This window comes from Crocodylus porosus, unplaced genomic scaffold (genome assembly GCF_001723895.1).
Source record: "Crocodylus porosus isolate Cpor-Errol unplaced genomic scaffold, CroPor_comp1, whole genome shotgun sequence".
Lineage (NCBI taxonomy): Eukaryota > Metazoa > Chordata > Crocodylia > Crocodylidae > Crocodylus > Crocodylus porosus.
Window position 1 is genome coordinate 91,686,121 of NW_017728943.1, and position 24,310 is coordinate 91,710,430.

At 43.2% G+C, this 24,310-nt stretch overlaps 1 protein-coding gene across 2 annotated transcripts in view; it reads left to right on the forward strand.

Moving 5' to 3' along the window:
• Nucleotides 1-24,310, forward strand: part of PLD5 (phospholipase D family member 5) — a 306,170-nt gene that overhangs the window by 48,925 nt on the left and 232,935 nt on the right. Inside the window, exon 1 of one of the 2 annotated variants that reach the window (XM_019549793.1) lies at nucleotides 8,837-9,090. The exons of the other annotated variant lie outside the window; for it this stretch is intronic. Within the exon in view, the coding sequence (XP_019405338.1) occupies nucleotides 9,088-9,090 (3 nt within the window). The 5' untranslated portion in view covers nucleotides 8,837-9,087. Of the gene's footprint in view, nucleotides 1-8,836; nucleotides 9,091-24,310 lie in introns of those variants that run through there. 2 annotated transcript variants of the gene reach the window in all.

Below are 24,310 nucleotides of genomic sequence, written 5' to 3' on the forward strand. Positions count from 1 at the left end.
TGGGGGGCTGGGGTGGTGTGTGTGGGCCTTGCAGGGGGGTGGTAGCCCCTGCAGGGGCCATTTGGCTCCCATTGGGGGGCCATACCCCTTGTGTGGGGGCTAACCTGCTGTTGAGGGGCTGAACCCCTTGTGTGGGGGCCGTTGGGATGGCTGAAGGAGGGGGGAGGGGACCATGGGGGGGGAACCCCAACAGCCTTGCCCACTCCCCAAGCTCCCCTGACCCCTGCCCTGGCTGGCCCCTCCTTCCAGCAGACACCCCAAGGCCCCTTCCCTTTGTGCATATTTTTCAGTTTTCCAATAGGGAACACCAGAATTCCTGATAGGGAGGCCAGTGGCCTGCTTAGAACTGGCACCTTGGACCCAGCTGGCTGACCTCCTGGACAAATGAGGCCTGGAGGACATGCTTTGACAGTTCAAAGTAGGCCACCACACCCAGAACATATTTCGGGTAATAGCTGCCCAGATGGCCGGGCAGGGGGTGCACATGGCAGTAGTGCCACACAGAGGCCAACCCTGCAACCACTAGCAGCTGACCCAGGCGGGCAGATGCCTCTACTAGATGTGCAGTCCCCATCCGGGTCTGGCAGGTGTGCAGCAGGTCACAGCCAGGCAGTAGCCCCCACTGTAAAACTGCTGGTGTGGGTAGAGGGGGCAGGGAACTCTCAGGGCTGTTTCAGCAGTCCAGCTGGCACAAGGGGTAGTGTCCCCAGGTACCAACTGGCTGGGCCCCAGAAGCTCCTGAAAGCAAGTAGCCCTGTGCTACTTGCTAGAGCGGCTTCTTATACTGCTGGGGCCAGGACATGGAAGCTTTTTATATTGCTGGGGACAGTACAGGTGCTGGCCCCAGGCTCTAGCTGCCCCTGGCTGAAGATCCAGGAGGAGCCAGGCAGGATTATTTTGCCCCAAGTGGCATAATTTGCTCCACACCAAAGTGCATGTCCGAGCACGTACACCGAAGTAAAAAGCCCCGGCTCAAATTTACACCACTTCTGTTTGAGCTGCTGCAAGTGCTCATGCTTGCATGTGTGGATGCGCCTGTAGTGTTTATGTCTTTTTGTGCAGAGGGCCATATTCCATGTTTAATTATGGTCCATAAGATGGCATATACATTTAGGACTACATTCTCTGGTTAGTCCTTGACAAATGTCTCATGCATGGCACCGGGAAGTTTACTTAAAGGTAAACTTTGGTGAGTCCCTTTTTAGCACAGCAGTTGGAATTTTGAAGTTTCAGTGGGTGAAGCTGTGTTTTTCAGGAGGAAATCACTTTAAATGCATAAGGCGTGAAGGGTACATCCTCACACCCATGTTTCCTTGCCCCTTGAGGAGTGTCACTAATTTTGATGTGTGAATTCTGTTAGTATCTTAATGTGGTCCTGAGGTTGCAAAGTAAAATACTTCTCAGGGCTGTGATGATAGAGTCTGGCCACTTATTATAATTCTTGTTGTTATAATTTTCTAAGTACCGTCGTCTGAGTTTCAGCATTACTCAGTGGGAAAGTATACTTGCAAATTTGTGCCATTCCTATTCTGCCCTTCTGTTTTTCTTCCTTCCTATGTCCATTTGCTTTCCTTCTCTGGTTTCCTGTCTTGGTCCCTGTTTCCCCTTCTTCTCTATGCTTGTCCATCTCTGCAAGTCCCTCTGCAGGTGTTGTTCTTCCTTGTGTCATCAACTGCAGTGATACGCAATGACAGGAATGTTGATGTTCAAAGTGGTGCTAGGCACTTTTACAATCACTGCACCAGATATATTATTGGGGGATTAAGTTGTTCGCTCATCTTAGAACAAATAGTGTTTAGGCTGCCTGTCTGAACAGTCAGGGAGACAGCACTGTACTGACTTATACTTAATGCACTGCAGAACTCTAAAGGATAGCAGCTTGTTTTTTTCCAGGGAATTTTATATTCTACAGATTCCATCTGCATCAGATGAGCTACAAAATCTACAGCATGTAGCTCCAATGTGTGGGCTAGCTTGCCTGCAGGAGTAGGAATGGTGATATGATAAACTTTAAACAACAGGAGACAGTTGTGTACAAAAGGGATCTTGACACTTCTGTTGCCATGTTGAAGCTAAATATGAGAAATGTACACAATATATGGTATATTGGGTCTTGTTCTAGCACCTTCATAGAAACTCTCACTTAGGAAAGTGGAAATTCAGCAGAACTCTTTGCTTTCAATCTGCTTGTCTATGGTGGGACTTCCCAATTGGGTAGCTCCAGCATGCTGTCCTGGTAGGTGGTCCTTTATATCTGGAGGCTTAGATGTCATATTTTGCCTAAAGGTACCTCAATGTTACTTCTGCACCTAAATGTAGACATTTAAGACACACGTGTGCCATGTGTATTCTGCCTGTGAGATTAGACTTTCCTTCTGAGTGTGCTAAGCAGGGATCCATGATAGCCATGTGCACTCTGTGGTGACCCTTGTCTGTCTGGTGTGCCATACATCTCAATGTAAGTTCTTGAAAGTGCAGCCAAGTGGATTGGCTACAAGGGAGGCGAGGGGAGACTTCCCACATTTTAACTTCTAGCCTAGTTGTTAAGATACTTGCTTAGGTCTAGACCAGTGGTTCTCAAGCATTTTACACTCAAAGTACCCCTCCATAACTTTTGTTAATTGAGCTGCAACCCATTTCAGAAACTAATTCATTTTGTCCAGTGCTTATCTTCTTGCAGAGGGACCAAGAAGTGGAGCTGGGTGACTGACTAGGCAGGGAGAGCCTGCACCTGTTCTTATCTGTTTATCTTCTCACACCTCCCTTATCTCCTCTCACTTCCTGCAGCACTCTTCAAACAATCTTGTGACATCCTTGTTGAGAATCGCTGTTTTAGAGCCTGCCTTATGTTGAAAATGTTTGAAGCCACATCTTCCACTTCTTAGCTAAGTACTCTAAGCACAAAGTCTTGAGCTAGACAGACCCAGCTGGCCCCTTCCAGCCCTTTTGTTACAGGTGGGCCAGTGGGTCATCACTAAAGAAAGATATGTGGAGCCAGAAGGAGCCTAGCTAAGTGAGGAGGGCACCGCCTTCAGAGAGAGAGTGCCCTGGTTGCTGATACCTGGTGCCAGTGGTGTTTCTGCATTTTTGCTAGTCATTGGAGACAGCTTTGGAACCAGGAGTGTGGACAAGACCTGTTGGGAAGGAGGAAATAGGTTCCCTATTAAATCCATGTAATTTGCCAAAACGCCTCACAGAATCATAGAGAAGTGGGGCTGGAAGGGACTTCCGTAGTGGCCTAGTCCCACTCCCTTCCTGAAGCAAGATCACCCCTTTCCAAACTATCCTATACAAATCCATAATCTAATCTCTTAGCAAAATTACAGAGTCAACCCTGACACAACACAGAACACAACACTCTAACCTGCCATAAGTGTAGAGCAGGGATACCACAGTGGCTAATAGCCTGCTACTGTTAAGGGTGTTAATATATGCTCAAGAGATCCCAGGAAGAGGACCACACCTCTTGCTACAAAATACTCCATGGTCCATACCAGGAGCAAGATTCCTTCCTGACCCCAAATATGGTGATTGGTTTGATTTAGTGGAGAGCAAGACCCTCTAACCAGGAACATCTGGCTTTAAGTCTAACATCTGGCAGGAAAACTGGCACACCCCAGCCAAAATCCCCAGCCTCAGCTGCAGTCAACACCCAGTGCCTCTGTGGAAGGCTTAAAAAGCCCCTATAACAAATGCAGCGGCAAGGATGAGTGGGGAACAAATTTCTTCCCAGCTGTATGGGGCAGCTAGCAAAGCCCAGAAGCATGGGAAATAAACATAGCTATACCTAGATTATCCCCAACTAGTAGCTCCTCTTGAAGACATCCAGTGACGGAGAGTCCACAGCTTCCCTAGGCAGCCTATTCCACTGCCTCACTATTCTAACAGTAGGCACCTGCACATGTGCAGTGAGCCTGCTCTGATGCACTGTAATTACAGTGCATCAGAGCAGACTCAATTAATCGAGTCTGCTGGAGTGTGCTAATTAGTCCACTCCAGCCAGCCCCCTTTTCTTGTGTATCAGCATCTCTACCGTTCAAAATGGCAATAGTGGGTATTTTAACTGAATCTTGTTCGATGAGCTTTAATTAAAGCTCCCCTGCTGCTATTTTGAAGTGAGGGGATGCTGATACACAAGATGTTGCTGCTGGTTTAATTAGAGCAGCTCTTGGAGCTGCTGTAATTAAAGTGCCCCCTCCCCCCCACCTCTGGAACACATGTAAAAATGCCCAGGTAGTCTATGTTTAGATGTATAAGTAGCACTTTGATGCCTTCAGGTGAAATAGGATTCGAACCACTATCTGCCACAAACCAAGCCAGGCTGTAACTCCTGCTAGTAAGTATAAAGGGACAGATTTTTAAGTATGCTTGTGTGCTTAAAACTGCAAGTAGGCACCTAGTGAGTTTTTCAAAAGCACACTCTCCTATTTGTACTGTTTTCTCCTGAATTTCTCTGTCATTCATCCTTGGAATGAGATGACACACATTTACTGTGGTCAGAAAAGGCTGCAAGAAATCTTGGTTCCACTGGTTGTCAAACTCCTAGTGACTTCAAAAGAGGCAGACTTTTACCTGTTATAATTATTGGGTGACATTCAGACCCTGGTGTAAGCAGGTGCAGCTTGGATTTAAATAGAGTTGCACCTACATGTATTATCTGAGCTTGCTGTTAACATTTGGCAAGAAGCAGTAATTTATTTGTCTGTCTTCCTTCCATTTTTTTAAGCAGTTGCTGTTTAAAAACATGTTAGGCTGTTTCTAAGTACAGAAGAAACAGTTTCTGCAAAAAAAGAGGGCTCAGTCCTATATGAACAAACAAAATATAATAGTTAAATGTGGGTTGGATCCATAGCTCTATAAAAACAAAATAATGAATAACCATTGACTCTAAAAAGCAGATATTATAGCAATAGCTGAATCCTCTGTTTTGAGGGATGGAGTCTTGTTTCGTAGAGCGGGTACTGTAACAACAGTAGGATCTTCTATTATGAAGGGTTTTGAAGGATAAAGTCTCTTTTATTTCATATAGATCCTAATTAACAAGATGGATTGAGATCTTCATTTATGTGGATGTTTTAGAGAAGTGGTTCGAAGTATCTGTTTTATCAATGAGATAAATTGAGTCTAATTGAAGTCTTTAGTAGATTAGATTGGTTTTTTTCATTGGCAGTATGGTTTATTCATGTCCTTTAATCCATCCTTCAGTGTAAAGCTAGGATTTTTTTGTTTCCATTTTCGTTTAGTAGTTGTGGTGCTTTTTGTTTGCTGTGGTTTGCTAATTTTTAGAATAGCTGTAGGCACACTGACTCCTTTTAATCCCTGTCACTGAAGTCAATGGTGCTCCAAGATGCATGTATTTACCTCTTTACCAATATGACTTGATTTATTTTAATTATAATTTGTTTTTTAGCTATTTGTGGTAAGGTGCCCAGAGACCTCATATTATTTGTTATGTGCTGCTGCCTTTTCCTGTGCCATTATAATGTCAGATGCAGCCTGGATGTGAAGCAAGCCCAATATGGGGAATGACAGCTTTGAAGCATCCAGAACTATCGGTCCCATGTGGCGCTGCCATGGCATGAACACAGAGGGAGAGAGAAATCTTGATCTAACCCCTAAAATCCCATGCTATTAAACTAAAATTGTTCTGAACTCTTTTCACTGAGCTATTTCTTATCTTAATTAAAAAAGAAAACGTCTGGCAAAAGGCTGGTATTTTGTGTGGAACAAAAATTGCAGGTTTTGGTCACCTGTCATCTGTCTGCTTCCTTGGATAGGACTGTTTGACCCTCACCTAGGGATCAGCAGTATAGTGTTCAGCATGTGCCTGAGTCTGTGGAGGAGTCAGGCCTACCAACATGCAACCTATTTTAATTGTGGTGATGGGATCATCATTAAACTAAGTTCAGTGTGGGACTAGGGTCTCATCCTGCATTATCTGAATAACCAAAACTTTCACTGAATTTGGTGGATCACTAGGAAGATCAGATGTGCATAGAGATCTGCCTGGAACAATGCTTAATGTGAAGTGGCCTGTCAGCCTCCCTACAAGTTCCTTGTGTGGACATTCTTATTCCATAGTACGAGTGTCTTCTCAAATTTCGCTTTGATCATTTGGGAAACGTTCTATACTAAACTGAAAAACGCTATTTCTACGATGGAAATGAAGTGCCAGCTCAGGATTCATAATGGTGCTGCTCCAGTGGTTTAGCTACACTTGGATTACTATGTTGGTATAATTATGTAAACTAGTCAGGCACATCCACACATGCAAGCACGTGCGCTTGCAGCAGCTCAAATAGAAGCAGTGCAAATTTGAGTTGGGGCTTTTTGCTTCAGCGCACATGCTTGGACATGCACTTTGTTGTGGAGCAAATTGTGCCACTTGAGTCACAATAACCCTGCCTGGCTCCTCCCGGATCTTCAGCCAGGGGCAGCTAGAGCCCAGGGCCAGCACCTGTGCTGTCCCCAGAAGTATAACATGCTTCCCTGTCCCGGCCTCAGCAGTATAAAAAGCTGCCCTGGCAAGTAGCTGAGGGCTACTCGCTCTCAGGAGCTTCTGGGGCCCCGCCAATTGGTACCTGGGGACACTACCCCTCGTGCCAGCTGTACTGCTAACACAGCTCTGAGAGTTCCCTGCCCCCTCTACCCACAGCAGCACTCTGGCAGTGGGGGGCTACTGCTTGGCTGTGACCTGCTAGACTTGGATGGGGACTGCAGAGCCAGTAGAGGCATATTCCCCTTTGAGCCAGCTGCCAGTTGACTGCGGTTGCAGGGTTGGCCTTTGTGCAGCACTATTGCCATGTGTGCCACTGCTCAGCCATTTGGGCAGCTATTACCCAAAATACATTCTGGGTGTGGTGGCTTGCTTTGAACTGTCAAAGTATGTTCTTCTGGCCTCATTTGTCCAGGAGGTCAGCCACAGTGAGCTGGGTCCAAGGTGCCAGCTCTGAGCAGGCAGGGTCCTGCCACTGGCCTCCCTATCAGGAATTCTGGTGTTCCCTATTGAAAAACTGAAAAATCCCTGATAAAAAAAAAAAAAATCCCAAAGTCCACTTTTGGGGACATCCCAAAAATCCCCAAATCCATGTTCCTCCACAAGTAAAACAAGATACCACTATAAAGACAGAGAGTGAGAAAGAGACAGTGATCAGTTGAACAATGTTTTATTGCTATATCTTACAGTATTAGAGCAAGTGTCTTATCATAATAATAAAGTGAACTCTAAATACATGTTTCATGAATTTATGAAGACATGTTTTGCTGCACTTCCATAGGGCAATGGCTCCCACACAAGGGGTTCGGCCCCCCAACAGGGGATTCAGCCCACCAACAGGAGATTCAGCCCCCACACAAGGGGTATGGGCCCCTAACAGAGGATTCAGCCCCTACACAAGGGGTGTACCCCCAACAGGGGGTTTGGGACTCTCACAAGGGGTATGGCCCAGGGGGTTCATCCCCCACACAAGGGGTATGGGCCCCTAACAGAGGATTCAGCCCCTACACAAGGGGTGTACCCCCAACAGGGGGTTTGGCCCCCAAATAAGGGGTTGGTCCCCCCAACAGGGGTTCAACCCCCACACAAGGGATACAGGCCCCCAGTGGGAGCCAAATGGCCCCCACAGGGGCTACCATCCCCCTTGCAAGGCCCACATACCCCACCCCAGCCCACGTGGGTGCCCAGGTCCTGGGCTTTGTGTAGGGGACACAGACACCTCCCTTCTCATCCCCATCTCTCCCTACTGTCTGCCTGTGGCTGACAGCTGGTTGGAGGCAGGAGGCAGGGCTGGTGAGAGTCTGTGCTGACTCGGCTGTATAACAGTTCAGAGGCGGGGCCCACTGTGCACTTGGCCAGAGCAGCTGAGCACTGAGTGAGTGCTAGCATGCCTCCCTGTGAGAGAGGGCTAGCAAGGGGCTGCAAAGGAGCCTGGGATGCCACCAGACAGTGTTTGATGCACCCATCTAACCAAAATCGATTAAGTTTGAGTGCAGATTGATCCAGGTCTATCTTAGGCTGGGTTCCCCCTTTTTAAACTAGTCTATGTGCATCAAACTTCTGTTCTGTTTTGGGTTTAGAATGGTTTCTGGTCACTTAGACCAGTAAAAATGTAATGTTTGTACCTGGTCTTTGTGTTCTATGTTTTTACATCACCTTGCACAATGTGGTTTTGATGCAGAACTGGGATTTCTTGGTGCTTAAGTAGCAGCAGCAGTAGTAATAATAATTAACAATTGTGAGTTACAACACTGCAGAGGTGGCTTTTGAAGGCTTCTGTGCTACTGTAGAAGAAACAAGGTGTGAAGGAGCCACTTTCTTTTTAACTTTTTCAGGGCTCTCCAGGTCACCAGGACTCATCAGGGCAGAAAGGGAAGCTTTAAGCCAAATGAAAACTGCAGTGTTTTCTTTTTACAGTGGTTTACTGCTGCTCAGAATTTCTGTGCAAGGTTTTCTTAAGGCTGTCATCATGTTCACTAAGAGAAAAATGTTTGTAAAAAAAATTTGTGAAGTAACGATGCTGGCCTCATGTTAGTGATCCGTGGGCATTATATCTGCATCATACAACAGTCACACTGTTTGGCAGAGTGAGGAGCGCTGGCTTAGGAGAACTCCCTGCTTGCAATACTGGGGTGTTTCAAGTCAGGATTCAGGTGGCTTGGCAGAGCAGTGTGCGTTATCTTGGCACACTGCCTGTCTGCACTATGCCTAATCCCAGCTAGGGTTTAAAGTCCCTTCTGTGCACAATATATGAATCTCATTTTGAAAAAAGAGGAGGAGGAAAGAGGGAGCCCAAGGTTTATTATACAGTATAGCAGACAAAAGCCAAGCAGCAAGAGACACACATTTTCTGAAGGCTTTTGTTTGAAAATTGTGGGACTTCCTGTTGCAGACCTTCCCCTTATTGCTTGGATTGGCTGATTTCCAAAGCATCGAGACTAGAAACTGAGAGGGACTGAAATATAATTGGTGGTGATACATTTTAACCACATAAAACATCCCCTGCCTCCAAAGCCTCTGGTGTCTTTAGTAAGCAGTGCAACAGTAACAGCTCCTTGCTGCTGGATTCTAGAGGAAAAAATTGGATCAGAATGGTAAGCAACTCTTTAGTTTTCCCCACATTTAGATTTTTACCTTGAAAAGATTGTTTAAAGGCTGAGGGTGAAAATAGTGGGGGCCAGTATTTAGAAAAAACAGCAAGTAACTAGGATTCAATAGTACTATCAATATTTTGCTGGAAGAGATCAGCAAAGCAAGTTGGTGACAAATATCCTTTGCACTGAATGTGCTGTACAGATGAAAAATAATCTTTTTTTTTAAATTGGGGAACACTACTGGCTAAAATTTGATATAGAATGCCTGTCTTGGTTTGAACACAGAGGGGCACCTTTTAATGTAATTTTGGATTGGATTGACCACTGAAATGTAATTTTATACATAAAATGTATAATAGTATGTATGCCTATCATATGTGCAATGCACAAATCTATATATATCCCCTGTTTTTCAGAAATAAAGGGAGAGATGCTCATGATATTAATTTATATTGATTTATAGTACACTGGACATTTATAGCTTTATATTTTTTCTGCTTTTTAAATTTGTCTACAGCTACTGTATACACTATGTCTTTCTATGGTTTAATTGTTAAACTACATAAAATAACTGTAGAAAACTTTTTAGGTCAGTTCTTTGACCTTCTGTAACAATTAAAGTATTTTGATTTAATATAAAATAAGACTGTGCATTGGATAAACACCTACAGTTATTACAAGTAGTACTTTTAAAAGTCTTTGGAAATTTCATTTTACATGTTTATTGAGAATTCTCTAGGTCATGAACAACAAGAATTGGCATGGGGATCAAGGAGTGCTTTGTGAGCATTTGCTGTATGCTTTATCAACCATCAGCTTTGTCAAGTTGGGCTTTCTTGTCCAAATATACACCAAAACCAGTCTTCTGCATGGGAAGTCAGCCATGCATTTTAAGTGCATATCAGAGTAAAGGAATAAATTGATAATGAGATTACAGCACATCAGGGAGAAAAGAAAACAAATAGCTGAATAAACCTTAAGAGGAAAGCATTAAAATATGCTTACTTGACAGCCCAGCTGATGTGTGGGAAATTATTTTATTTGTAATTCAAATCAAAGAAGTGCTGTTAAAAGAGAATCTGTGAAAAATTTGAAAAGTGAATGACATGCTAAACAGAACCCCCAGGAATTAGAAATTAGGTCTGTTTTGGGGGGTTTCTAAAGCAAATTTGAATCTGTTGTTTTTGACCAGCAGAAGGAAAACTATAATGTAAAAATGAAGCCATCAGCTGTGCTTTTAACCTTTTCCCACTGAAACTAGCTTCAGTGGATGATAAGAAACATTGTATCAAAGTAAATTCTGATAGTGAAATGAATTATGTTGTCTTGGCCTATATATGCCAAAATGTCTTTGTGAACACATAGAGGAACACATATGTTAAAGATTTTGACTTTTCTCTCTAGCCTATACCATAGACGAAGTAATCAATAACTAAACAGAAACAGGGCTCCTAGTGCCTTGCGGTGATGTTTTGACAGAGTCTAGGTAACCTGACATTTCTTTCTCCTAGAACCTGGGTGAGCGATGTGCTGATTATCCAGTAAATACTGCCACACTCTGTAAGGCATTTTAGTTTAATGTTGTCTCCTTATCAGAAAATCATGTACTCACATTTGGCATTAACTTATAGCTAAAATGCTGCACAGTGCATAAAACTTAGTAGGGCAAGGACCCTATTCACTTCTTATTGAAAACATTGAGCTTAACAAATAATAAATGCCAATAGTGTATGTGATTCCCTCTCTCCCTTGTAATTCCAGTGTAGCTACATTTCTATCCCTACAAATAGAGAAATGTGATATACACATTTCCTTCTGGAAACAACAGTATATACCCACTGTAACAGTGTATTCACGGTGATGAAGTTTGAGACAAAGTAAACTTGACTTGCATACTACTACTCTTCCATAGACTAGAGAATTAGCAGGGGGCTATCCTTTTCTTTTATTATTTTCATTTTTTTGGATATGATTAATTCTTTTATGAATCTAAACAAGAAAAAAAATCAACTATGTTAATCTCATCTAGTTTTAAACAGCTTTACCATATGAAAACAAAGCTTCCTTAAAAAGTTAAATTGTTAATTGACTTACAAATAGCTAATTTTTAAGTGATTACTGTAGGGCAGCCCTTTTATTTTTGAGGAAATCTGGGATGGGGGTAAGGAAATCCAGGTTGCATGTGTGAATGTATGCACACATACACACAGACACAGACATGAACACAGGCACATGCACACACACCTACTTCCTTCTCCAGCCCAGCAGACAGCATGTGTGGTGAAGTTGTTGTGCTGCTGGGCGTTCATCCTGCTGCCTCATCCCTGTGCAGAGCACCATCAAGCTCGGTGCCTGCTTTCCCCTGTCCGGTGGTGGTTGCTGTCCTCTGCACACAAACACATGCACACATGCCTCTGCATCTTTCTCCCTACATGGATGCACACAAACCCACGGAGGGTACCAGCCAGGCTCTTGTGCAGCACATTTGCACATGAGGGCACTGAACTCACACAGCCCTGACTCTGTGGTACATAGAAGCCCTGATGGCAGATGGGGTAGAGCAGGAGAACATGGAGACCTGCAGCCGTGCTCCATACCACACACACAAAGGATGGATCTAGCTGGGAGTGGTCTCTGTGCAGCACCCTCCACGTTCTGCCAACCTGCACTGCACGGCCACACACCACCTCCCCCTGCTGCCGGCAGCTGCCCTTTGCCACCACGCATAGCCTGGGCCTGGTCAGCAGCTGCAGCAGCAGGGCATAAGGCTGCTGGTATCGGGAAGCCTTCTGGGCTCATGCTGTGCAGTTGCCTGAACCCTGACCCCAGACCCCTCCCTATCCTGGCCAGTCCCAAGCAGGAGGAGTGACGCTTAGCCCATCTTGTCCCTGGAGCCTCTAGCTGCTTCTCAAGAGGAGCCAGGGTAGGCAGGTGTAGGTGGGGAGGTACCAATCCTGGACTTTTGCTTCATTTTTCACCAAAAGGTTGGGATGATCTATGAAATCTGGCCAAACTGAGACACATGGTCTCCCTAGCTATTACAGTGATCCTTTCTAGTACATAGAGGAAAATGCTAGGATTTGCTAAATAATGTGTCAACTTTATCTACTTATTTAGGACAAAATTAAAAAGCAGTCACCACTACACATGAAGTCTTTAATGAAACGCTTAGGATTGGTGTAGAAGACATCATAAGGACCAAAATCTACTCTAAATATGTTGTTGATAACAAACACAAAGCTAATAAGATTTAGAACCCATTTCAAGTTTGCCTTAGGACAAATGTCGTGGGTTGCTATCTCAATGAGGAAGTCAAAATTCTAATAATCGGCTTAAAAATGGAATCCTGGCACAGTATAAACTTGAGAGAACATGGTTGAGGAGGAGCTGAGAGGGAATTAGGTTTGTATTTCTTAAGAGAGCCATTCATGTTGTGGTAATCTGTCCCTAGGTTTCAATATTATTCTGTTGTCAAGATCATAGAATCATAGAAATTTAAGGCTGGAAGGGTCCTCAGGAGGTCATGCAGTCCAACCCCCTGCTCAAAGCAGGACCATCGCCAACTAGATCATATCAGCTGAAGCTTTCTCTAGTTGGGTCTTAAAAACAAGGATGGAGAGTCCATCACCTGTCTGGGTAACCTGTTCCAGTGCTTTGCTACCCTTCTAGTAAGATCATTCTTCCTAATATCTAACCTAAACTTCCCTTGCTGCAACTTGAGACCGTTGCTCCTTGTTCTGTCATCTGCCACCATTGACAACAATCCATTTCCATCCTCTTTTGAACTCCCCTTCAGGTAGTTGAAGGCTGCTATTAAATCCCTCTCAGTCTCCTCTTCTCTAGACTAAATAAGCCATGTTCCTTCAGTCTTTCCTCAGAAGTCATGTTCCCCAGCTCCCTCACCATTTTTGTTGCCCTCCAATGGACCCTCTCCAATTTGTCCACATAAGAGTTTGTCCCTGCAGTCCTTACCCACATGAATAGTCCTGTTGACTTTAATGGAACTAATTGTATGAGCAATTGTATCTAGTCATCTAGATTTTTCAAGCAATATGAAGGAACATAACATGCTGTAAATAAATGTTCTATAATGTGACTGGGTGCACTTTGAGGTATGCTATATGGAAGCAATACCATATTGCAGTATGGAAGCAGATGTATTGTGTATGTGTCTCAGCTTTTACTACATTACTTACATACTATGACTAGATTTTGGCATGGTGGTGTCTAGGTGATGTGCTACAGCTGGAAAGCTGGCTTGTGACAGGCTATTAACTTGGCTGATAACTGTATGTATGTCATGCACCATAATAAACAGCAACTGCGTTCCACTCTGCACAGTTTCTTTTTTATAGTGTCTTCAAAAAGAGTGAAAAGATAACTGCGTTTCTTCTTCCTTAAAGTATCAAATATCAATGTGCATTACTACATATATCTTCACAAGTACTTCTGTTTTCATTAAAAAGTTCTTAACTTTGAAATGTCACTTTCCTTGTTTGTTGAGACTAGGAAAAGCATGACTAGTAAGGAGGCAAGATTTGTATCCTTTCCAAGCCAGAACTATTTTTGTATGTACAGCAAAAGAATAGCAAGCAGGTTCTGTGGCCAGGGCAGCAGCTGCGGTAGCCAAGCTGTACCCTCTCTAAGTTAGTCCCTGAGGCTGGTCTCCTGGTCATCCACCCCTACTTACAATACTCTCTAGAAAACATTCCTCTATCCTCCCTGTGGATCAGACTCTGCCGTCATGCACAACTATATAACCTCCACCTTCAACTATATGCCAGCACTCTGGCAGTATATCGTAAAAACATTCAGCTTCCAAGAATTTATAAATTATTTGCTATGGCATACATAATGTATTAACATGTCTGCTACATCTGTGCTGTAGAGATGATTTAACTCCATGTTTGCCTTTCATCCATATTTCAGATAACGAATAAAGAAGGCATTCTTAGCATGAATTTGCATTGTAGAATCAGATTCTTTTTTCCTAAAATAAAGGTTGGTTCTGGTATTAAAAAAACAAAAACAAAAAAAAGTCAGTGAGGTGCTTTGGTAAAATAACTAATAGCAAAAGCTTCTTCATAGGCAGAGACTAATGGACAGAGCCTGGAAAACATCTATTTTCATGTATCTGGTTAATGTTTGCATTAGTATCTTTTTATTAGCTTTCAGGAATGTTGAGCCAAAAGTGTTTTGTTTTCCTAGTCATATAAGTTACCGTTATCATGGACATGACCTTGCCTTCAATGCTCATACTGTTCATATTAAATGTATCCAAATTAAACGTGATATCACAAAAGTCTGAGCGTGGGCTCCTCACCCCAAGGCCAGTCCTATCTGCAAGATAAAAGGGACAGTGAAGTATAAAGGGGTGCTAAAAGCTCTGCACCCAGCCACTGCAGGAATGACAGAAGGTAATGATAAGGCTACCTCTAAGAGCCCCTCACCAGGTAGGTACAGGAAGTGCCCAGAAGTGGGGTTTGGCTGGAAGAGTGTATTTGGATTAAATTCACAGCACAGCAGATTCCAGGCAGCATAGCCTGTAGAGCAAGCTGGGGAAGCTGCTTAACTGAAAGGTCCCCAGAGTTCTCTAGCTTAGACAGAGGCCTTTCCAGCCTCCAGGACAGACCAGAAATATGAATGTGCACATTTGAACATAAGCTCCCACTTTTGTGCTGCCCTAGCTAGTGGCCCAGTATAGAGAATGTTCCTCTAAGGCTACAGACAAATGAGCAAATTATACAAGTCAAAAGGGAGCTGGGCTTTATGGTGTGTCAGCTACTCCAGGATAACTATCCCTGTGCCCAGTCTTCTCTGAGAATGAAAGAGGAGTAAGTTACTGTGGTTTACCTTTCAGGACATAAGGGTGGGCATGTGGGCCATTCACATTTCACCATGGAACAGCTGAAGTGCAGTAAATCCCCCCACTCCTTATTTGTTCATTTGTCTGTACCAGCAGCTGGAGGTTGGCTGTGGTGGGGGAGGGAGTACAGTATATCTCGTTTTTATGATAGTCATTTAAGCACTGCTTTTTAATGGCAAAAGATGACATTTCTCCATCCACAGCTGCAATCCCCATATTGTTCCTACACTGTATGCCATCACTGCTTCTACATCCTCCTCAGTGCCAGAGCTGCTACAGGGAAGATGTAGGGTGTGGGAAGGAAAGAGGTATAGGGAATAGGAGAGTAAGGTGCCCCTCTAGCATCACTGTGTTACCCCCCTCTTTAGACAGTGCCCAGGGCTTGTGGACAACTCACACACCCTTCATTGTACTGTAAGCTCTTGTACTGATGCATTGTTACTCATGATAAAGGACTCTGGAAGTCAGATCACTTAAGACGTCATTGTCTTCATATTCTACCCTGAAATTACGTCTGTTCAACTCTCAGTAGTCTCACTGATGCACAGCCCTGAAAACAGAATTTGGTTCTCCAGTATGAAATTAGATCCTCATTGTTATGCATCATCTGGAAAGGAATCCACATTTTCATAGCTGTACATGCTTTGCCATGCTAAGAGGAAGAAAAATAGTAACGACTTTTGTTTGTTTGTTTGGGAAAATGAGCAGCAGATGCAGCCATAAATGTGCTTAAGAAACAGATCTGTTTAAAATTCTGTGCCTGATTCTCATTTGCATCAATGGCACTCTTACACCAGTCTGAACTGTAAAAAGGGGCCTTTATACACATTTTAAGACTTAATTGTCAGAATCCTACTTTATCTAATTTGTCACTTTTTGTGCATTTATACCAATAACCTTTTTCATTACTGAAGATCTTGTAATGTTCTGAAATGTTTAGCATCTTGACTTTCTCTTCAAAGTTAAGATTGAATGCTCAAACTTTCACTTCTACTTCATGTCAACGTTTTTATGCAATCAAAGAAAGCAAAAGCACTGATTTCTGGAGCTGCTTAATTAAATAATGAAACAAAATGTGTATTACTTTGCAAAGGCTGAGGGACCTGGGACTTTTCAGCCTGAAAAAGAGAATGCCGAGAGAGGAGTTGATAGCAGTTTGCCACTATATCAGGAGTGTACATCAGGGGCTTAGTGAACAACTGTTCACCAGGGCGCCTTTGTGGAAAACCAGTAGTAGTGGCAACAAACTCCTGCAAAACCATTTCAGGCTCCACATTAGGAAAAACTTCACAGTTAGGGTGTCTAGATTGTGGAATAAGCTCCCTCCGGGGGTGGTGCAATCGCCTACCCTGGAAACCTTCAAGAAGAGATTGGATAGTCACCTTGCTGGGGTCACCTGACCCCACCTGTTTTTCCTGCCTGGTACAGCTGGACCCAATGATCTTCTCAGGTCCCTTACAGCTTGTGAATCTATGAAACATCCTAACACTAAATTGGAGGTACTGTTCTCCTGTGGTTGAAAGGTTGATTAGCTTAAATTATTAACAGGATATAGTGACCAATTTTGACCTTCACTAATAGTGGATCTTCAATCCACTGTAGAAATACAAATGATTTCTTTAGAGGTTTTTGTTGTTGTGTGGTTGTGGGTTTTTTACAGTAAATGTTTTGCATGAGTACCTAATGCTAAAACTCATTAATATCTCTTTTTTCTTAAATGTTAGGGTTTTTATTTCCCCTCAAGAACACACTTTGGCCTTTAAAGGTGAAGTTAACTAGGATTCTTGGACAGGTCATTAATCTAATCTTCCTGCATGCAGGGAAGTGGAGCAGTCCCCAGCCTTTGTTTTCACCTTGAGCATTTACTGATGTGTAGTCCTGCTAACACAATTATTCTTAGATTTTTGGAGAGCTCCTACAGATCTTTAGGTAGTAGCTGATAAATGGATGATGTTTGTAGTTCCCACCCAGACTTTCACACTTTTTAAATGTGAAAATTTTGGCACAGTTTTGGCCTCTCAGTAGCTATGGAAAGGCTGGGAAAATTTGGTTTTTGCAGAATTTCTTACACTGTGGTGCTCAACCCCGTGGTCTGCAGGCCACATCTGGCCTATGGACCTATGTTATCCAGCCTGCAGGGCTCCCCACAGTCCTAACATCTGGCGGTGGTGTGTGGTAGCAGCTAGGGCTGTGTGAAACTTTGGCAGTGGTTTTGTTTTGGAGGCCTTTTGGCACCTGAAACACCGGATCTGAAATGAAATGGAAGGCTCTGAAACATCTCTGAAATGCAATGGAATCATCCGAAACATTTTGGGATGTTTCAGAATGTTTTGGAGGCGGGCTTGCAGGGAAACAGAAACTCAGAAGAGGGAGGGGGAAGAGAGGGGAAGGACTGCTCTGATATTAATATCTGTAGTTGGCCAGTGTCTGCGGTATGTCCTCAAGGTCCCTTACAATCCTAGTGCTCTGGGGGAGGGACAGAGAAAGAACATATAAGGCGGTTTGTGAACTACTCTCTGCTTTTTGTGAGATCTGTCTCTTGCAGCACGAGAAGCAGAGCACAGCATCTGATGGGTCTAGGCTGGTAGCAGTAGGTAGTCTGTTGCTGCCAAGTTGTAGCCAGCCATTAGCCAATCCCTTCCCACTTACCCTTGCCTACCATCCCTATAGTATATTTATTCCCCCAAAATCCTGTTATTTATTCTTGTGATTTTTGTCACCCCAAACAAAAAGACAGCTGTGCTTTGCCTGGCAGTGTCTCATGTGCAGGAAAGCACTACACATACACAGCACACAGGCACACATTTTCTAGCACACCAAACATGAAGTGTGCTGGAAAGGCAGGTGCCAGGTCTTCTGGCAGGTGAGTGAGAGGGGGCAGAGGGAGAACTGCAAGTTCCCCCAGCCCCCAAACTGAGATGCACCCTCTTCCCTAGCAGGCATGAGGCTTCTGCTGCTAGTGGCAGCAAGGAGGTAGGAGCAGTGTCTGCACCTGCCCCACCTCCACTAACACCAGCAATAATAATAACCTCCAGCACCACCAGCATAACAAGCACGGACATGACAGTCTCCTCCACCCCAATTTCAGTTCCCTGAGCCTTCCAGTGTCAGAGGAGGAGCTGGATCTGGAACCAGGGGAACTCAGTGCTGTTGCCAGAGAAGTTTGGGGAGCTTCTGTCCCCCAGAAGTAGAGGCAGGCCACCCTGAACCAGTGGGGAAAAGGCAGAGGGAAAGCGGGGTGCGTTCCCAGGGTGAGTGAGGTCACCCATAGCATTGAGGAGATGCTATCTCTGGATGGCCACTGGCCAGCCTTTCTCCTTTATTGAGCTTGGCAGGCATCGTGATGCCCTCAGAAGGGGCTACCGTTCCTGCTGTTTTTATCTAAATCTGCAAAAAAAAAAAAAAAAAATAATAGGACCAAGTTATAGGTATTTTAGTGATTCCCCATTATAGTCTATGGCCAAATCACCAAAACAGCATTGAAACCCTGAAACATTCAGCTGAACTGAAACAGAACAGTGATCTGAAACACCAAAATGAATCACTGTCCCTCCAAAATGGTCAAATCTGAAACTGAATCGAAACACAGCTGTTTCACACAGCCCTAGTGGCAGCATCAGTTGCTGCTCCCCTGCTGCCAAATTTTTAGACCCTTGGGGAAAAAATGGGCCAGATCGCCTGGCCTTGGGGATTGGGCATTCAGGGCTGAGCAGAGGTGGTATGGGGCTGGCCAGAGGGGGTCCAATCCTGTAGTGCAGGGTGGAACAGAGGCAACATGGAGCTAGAGTGGAATGGGGCTGGATTCTGGTGTACAGAGGCCAGTTCAGCCCATGGACTTGGCCTGTGCCATTCATCTGGCCCTGGGACCAAAAGGCTGAGCTCACTGGCTTAGAGCAATGCCGCTGAATTTGAACATTAAGTTGTAAAGACTGGCATTGTATTTCTCTATCTGTGGGTGCCAAGAATTAAGTGACTGTTGGGAATAGAAATAAAGGGATGAAATAAGCATGATCTTGTATGTTTGTGCTGTATGGCTGGATCTTAAATTTCTTCATTAGCTAGAGACTGCAACAATATCTCTGTGTTTCTGGCAGACTCACAAGTCAGTGGGTGCTGCTATAGGAAGGGTAAGGGGACCATTTTCTCTCTATTTAAGACAATAGCAGAGCTCCCATTGCAGAATTAGGGTTAAGTGCCCCAAAGCTTCAAATCTGTGTACTTAATGATAACAATCCCATTGGTTAATACAGTGCTCTTGCATGTGTAAAATTAAGCACTTCCATGAATCTTTGCAGTATTGTAGATTAGAAGAGTTGCTGCTAGAAGAATGGAAGATATTTAACAGCATATTAGAAACAATCGAACTTTTACATGGACATTTAATTTTGAAAAGTTGGCAGATGCAAAGAGTTGTCAACTGAATGTCTTTTTATTTGCCAAGGTCATACAATTTTTATTTTGTATTTTTAGGATCATAGAATCTTTTTTATAATTACAAGTGTGCCACTTTCAGCTGGAGATTTACATAGTTAGATTTATATAACTTTGTTTTACTCCTATACACAAATTCTTTATGAAACATTCCCTTCTGTTGTTGTCTTAAAAACTTTAGTTCCCTGTAAATTAGAATGCTCTTTTCTAGAACAGAAGAGAATGCAAAGCACTGCTGGAGAGCCAGAAGGATGATTAAAGGTTAAAAGATTTCTAATGGATGCTGATGTGGAATGACCCTAACAGTAATACTATTTATGGCAGACATACGGATTCTAACTGTAAGCTTAATGGAAGTTGTGCATTCACAGTGGCTCATTTTAACAATCTAGAGAGGGTGAAGTGACTTGCTGCAATCTATATAAAGGACAGAAAAAAATATAATAAGATTATATATAATGTGTCTACAGCCAGTGATGAAGAGGGAATAGGGGGATCATGCAGGGAAACTAAAACTAATTGTGCCCATGAGAAAAGACACTTGAAGGCAGCTGCTTGAGGCAGCAGTTAATTGAAGTAGATGGTTATAAGGGAAAATTAAATATCTGTGAAAGAAAAAAGTGTTTGATTCATTTGTGAGGAGTTGCATAGCCCCCTTGCAACAGTTTCCATTTCCTGCTTTTAAAGCAGTGTGGGCTCTTGGGGCACGTCCAGACAAGTGTGGTTGTGCAGTTTGTGGTGCTGCAAACATATTTGCAGTGCCACATACTGCACAGCCAGGAGTTCTCTGCACTGCAAGGGTGTGCTGCCTGAGTGTGCACCGCCCTGGGAGTTTTTCTTCTGCAGGTTTTTTCCAGGGGTCAGAAAAACCCTCACAGAAAATAGAACTGGTGCAATGCATGCTCGGCCAGCACGTGCTTCTGAAAAGTGGAGCTGGGCCTCCTGAAACCACACTTCACTGCTAGCCAGGCTCCGCATGGCAGAATCACCACAGCTGGAGCCCTGGGAGGCCCCCAGGAACTCAGGTAAGGCTGCTGGTGCCTGTCCAGCTTTGGCCCCAGCTTCTCCAACCTCACCTGGGGCAACTTGCTGAATGCCAAAGCACGTGTGGCACAAGTGTTCCCCAGGGACAAGTAGTGGTGGCGCACAGTGCACTGCTGCTGCTTGTTCCCGGGGAATCAAATGTCCATGCATGTCTGGATGCACCCTTAAGGTCCATCCTATTTCAGAAAGAAAATTAAATTTTTTCGGTCCTCCTGGGTGTGTCTACATATGCTGCCATGGCACCATTATTACTGCATGATCATTTAGTACTTCCTTTTGGAAGTATTAAATAATGGTGCAGTAACAGGCCATACTGTGCTGCGCTGGTGGTGCACAGTTATTTTTAGCTGCTACGTCACTGTAACAGTGCGCTATATCAATGCGCTGTAGCGTTGCTACAGTGACGTAGAGGTGGTGTCGTGGTTTTTGCCTGCGGATGCTATGTTGCTGTAGTGTGTTGCTCTGGCAATGTAGCGTTACATGTAAAACATTTGATACCAGACTAATAGAATGACCCCTTGTTGGGTTTCATAGGTTAAAATTCACTTGCCTTTTGCAAGTATTTAAGCAGATCCCTAAGTTTTAAGAATAGGTAAATAACATCTTATCTTTTTATTTATTATATTTTAATGTATAGGTGGTTGTCATGGCATCACTTCACACCACATGTTGTTTTAGAAGTGCCCAAATTGGAAAACAGTAATAATCTACCCCCAATTAACCACTCACCCACCTAAAAAGAAATCAAATATGAATCAGGAATGGAAAAAAAATCCCATCAGGGCCAAATCCTGTAAACACCTGCTGCTGGGCCATCAATTGCTGTGATTGACTACAATGGAACTAATCACCACTGGAGCTTTTAGGAAGTCTCATGTTTTTTTGTTTTGCTTTTTTGTGGAAAAGCTTAAGCTTCTGCTGAAAATGCAGAGCCGTTTCCATTTCAGCTATAAAGTTTTTGATGGAAATACATAATCTTATGTGGAAAGCAGAAACTGTCAATGGAGAATTTCTGATCATTCTTATTTACAGCCATATGCATTGCATACAGAACAGTTTGTTTTATGAAAGAAGGCAACCTTAAATCAGACCCATCTAGCAAAGTTTGGCCAAAAAGATAAGCCACATTACACTCTGAATACTTCCTGAAGGGGCCTCCTCAGTGACATGGAGAACTTCCCTTGATGGTCCAGTGCGCTGGTCCTAACGGCCAGGCATTGACATTACACTTTTACTGGTACGAGTGATCAGAACCTGGTCTGTACCCATAACAGAATGTTACCAGTCTACACCCATAACAAAACAGAAGTTTGATGTACATAGAATGGTTTAGCAGTGGTGGAACCCAGTCTAAGATTTATCCCCCCCATCAAAAGGTGAATGTATGCTCTGTTTGCTACTGATCTAAACTACGCTGCTTACAGAAAACTGTAACTTGCATCAATTCAGCCTCAGGCTTTTTGAATGTCTGTCCCTACCTAAGAGTGCAAAAAATGACAGTTGCCAAAAGTGCCTCAGCTCAGTTGGTTTGATAAGACCCCAGACCGTTGTTTTCACTTTGACTGAGTTTTTCAGGTGGATTTCTTGCTTGCAGAAAGGTCATGATGTTTTTTTTTGTGCTGGAGACCTGATGGAAGAAGGGCAATGGAATGGATGGCGACTTCTGAGGAGCATCTGTAGGGTCTCACTGCTGGGTGATTTTGCTTAGTTTTAAAGTTAGAATTATCAATGTTGGCATCAATAGGGATGCGTTGGTGTGACTGAGACCAGAATTTGGTCCATTATTTTTCTCCATTTAAAAAATAAACTTTATAGGGTATATGTAGATGAAACGGGCCCTAAATTGAAGCAGTGTGTTTTTAAAAACATCGCTTCAATTTAGGGCCCTTTAAACCCCTGTGTCATGCACATACCCTCACACGTGGGGAGGGGAGGGCAAGCTGCTGGCGGGCGGGGCAGTCCCTGGGCTGTGGGAGTGGGTGCTTCGCTTGCGTCAGCCCTCCCCCAGGCGGCAGCCACCTGCAGGCACCTGGTTTGAGCAGTCCTGGAGGGCACCGCAGCTATGGAGGGAAGCACCAGGCCCCCACACAGCTCAGGCAGGCAGGCTCCAGGGTGGGGGGAAAAAAAAATGATCGGGCTCACCACTTTTCTTGGGCAGAGCCTGCCTTCCTGGGCTACTGCCAGGCTTCCTGTAAAGCCCCTGAACTACATGGAGCCCAGTGCTTCACTTCATGGCTGTAGGGGCAGCAAACTACAACTCCTTGCATTTAAGGTACATTACGCTGCCAAATTTGCTACAGCAGCTGTAAATAATGTGCAATGTGCTGCCAATGTGTGCAAACACTGACACCATTAAAGCAGTGCAAAAGCATTTAGCCCACTTTAAAGTGTTGTCCACACATGCCCCTCATTTCCTCTACACAGGGCCATAAATAGTAAAAATTAATTAACAAAGTATTAAAAAATAAAAGATATTTTTGGCTGTTGTGATCATCTTCCCTCCTAGTTCAAAAACATAAGTTTACTAGCATGCACATCTCAAAAAAAAAAAAAAAAAATCATCTTCCCTCCTAGTTCAAAAACATAAGTTTACTAGCATGCACATCTCAAAAAAAAAAAAAAAAAAAGGATCTGTGGTATCTTCTTTTTTCTAAAGTATGCTGCAGTATGGTTAAGTAATATATTTGAAGTACATGTCTTACTGCTATTAAACTTGTAAATCCAAGTAAAGCTTGAGATGCTAGTCCATGTAAACAAATGAAATATTTCAGTCTACTTTAGGGCCTATAGAATCACCAGTTTGTCATAGTTTTGCTTGAATGGAGAATGCTAAGTAGGCCCTGATAAAATATTTAAATTTTACAAGCAGCCTAATGAATCTAAACATTACATTATCCTGAATGATTATGAGGACCATAGCTCCAGACTCTGCATTAGGTTTTGATTCAATTGTTGTTGAGTCTTGTAGGAGAAAGATTGTGATATATTGGATTTTGTTCTTGGCCACCAAGAAAAAGTTAGTTTACTTTACTTTAAAAATGATATTTTTTGAGAAGGGCCCAGACCAACACTGTCAAAATAATTTCTTTTGACTTTAGAGGTATTCATAATCTGAACTTGTGTATGGATCTGACTTAGTTAAGTAGCCCCTGTTGTTTAAACTACCAGAAAGAAAACACTGCTCTTATTAATGAAGACTTTCAGAATGTTGAAAATTCATATATGGATTTTGATTCTTGAGCCCATATCTAAGTCATCTATAATTTTAATAATGATGTGTGTATTTTCTGTCAGGGTTCTTTGATCCTGAAAAGCATTTGTCTATTTATTTTTCTCTAAATTAACCTTTAATGAAGTAGGTGTGAGTTTAGACAACTAAAAAATATCAGACATTGTTAGATGAGACTATTGTTTTAGATTCTTATAAGCTTTATTTCCTGCCACTTATACAGTAAGAAGCATATAGTTTATTTTGTTGTAAACACTTTCTCCTATCTTGGATTCTAAAATAGTTACTTCCTGGAGGAGGTTTAGAATATACACTGCTGTACCTGATAGATAATTAAAATTCAGTGTTATTTATTCATGCTTAAATTAGTAGAGAAAAGCTTCGAGGAAACACCAGAGAGAAGAATATTCTGAAGATTTCAAATTATTTTGAAAGATAAAATTCCCATGCCTGTATCCCTGAAAGAATTGTAACAGAATTCAGATCTCTCTTCAGCACCTGTCTTATCTTTGTCTCCCCAGAGAGTGTTTCCTGCTTACTTATAAAAAAAAATGAAAATAAAGAGATTTAAAATCGTGAAGAGAGCTTGGTTGTTGTTTCCTTATTTTTCTAGAATAGTATTCATCAAATTTCACAATCTGGGAGTGAAG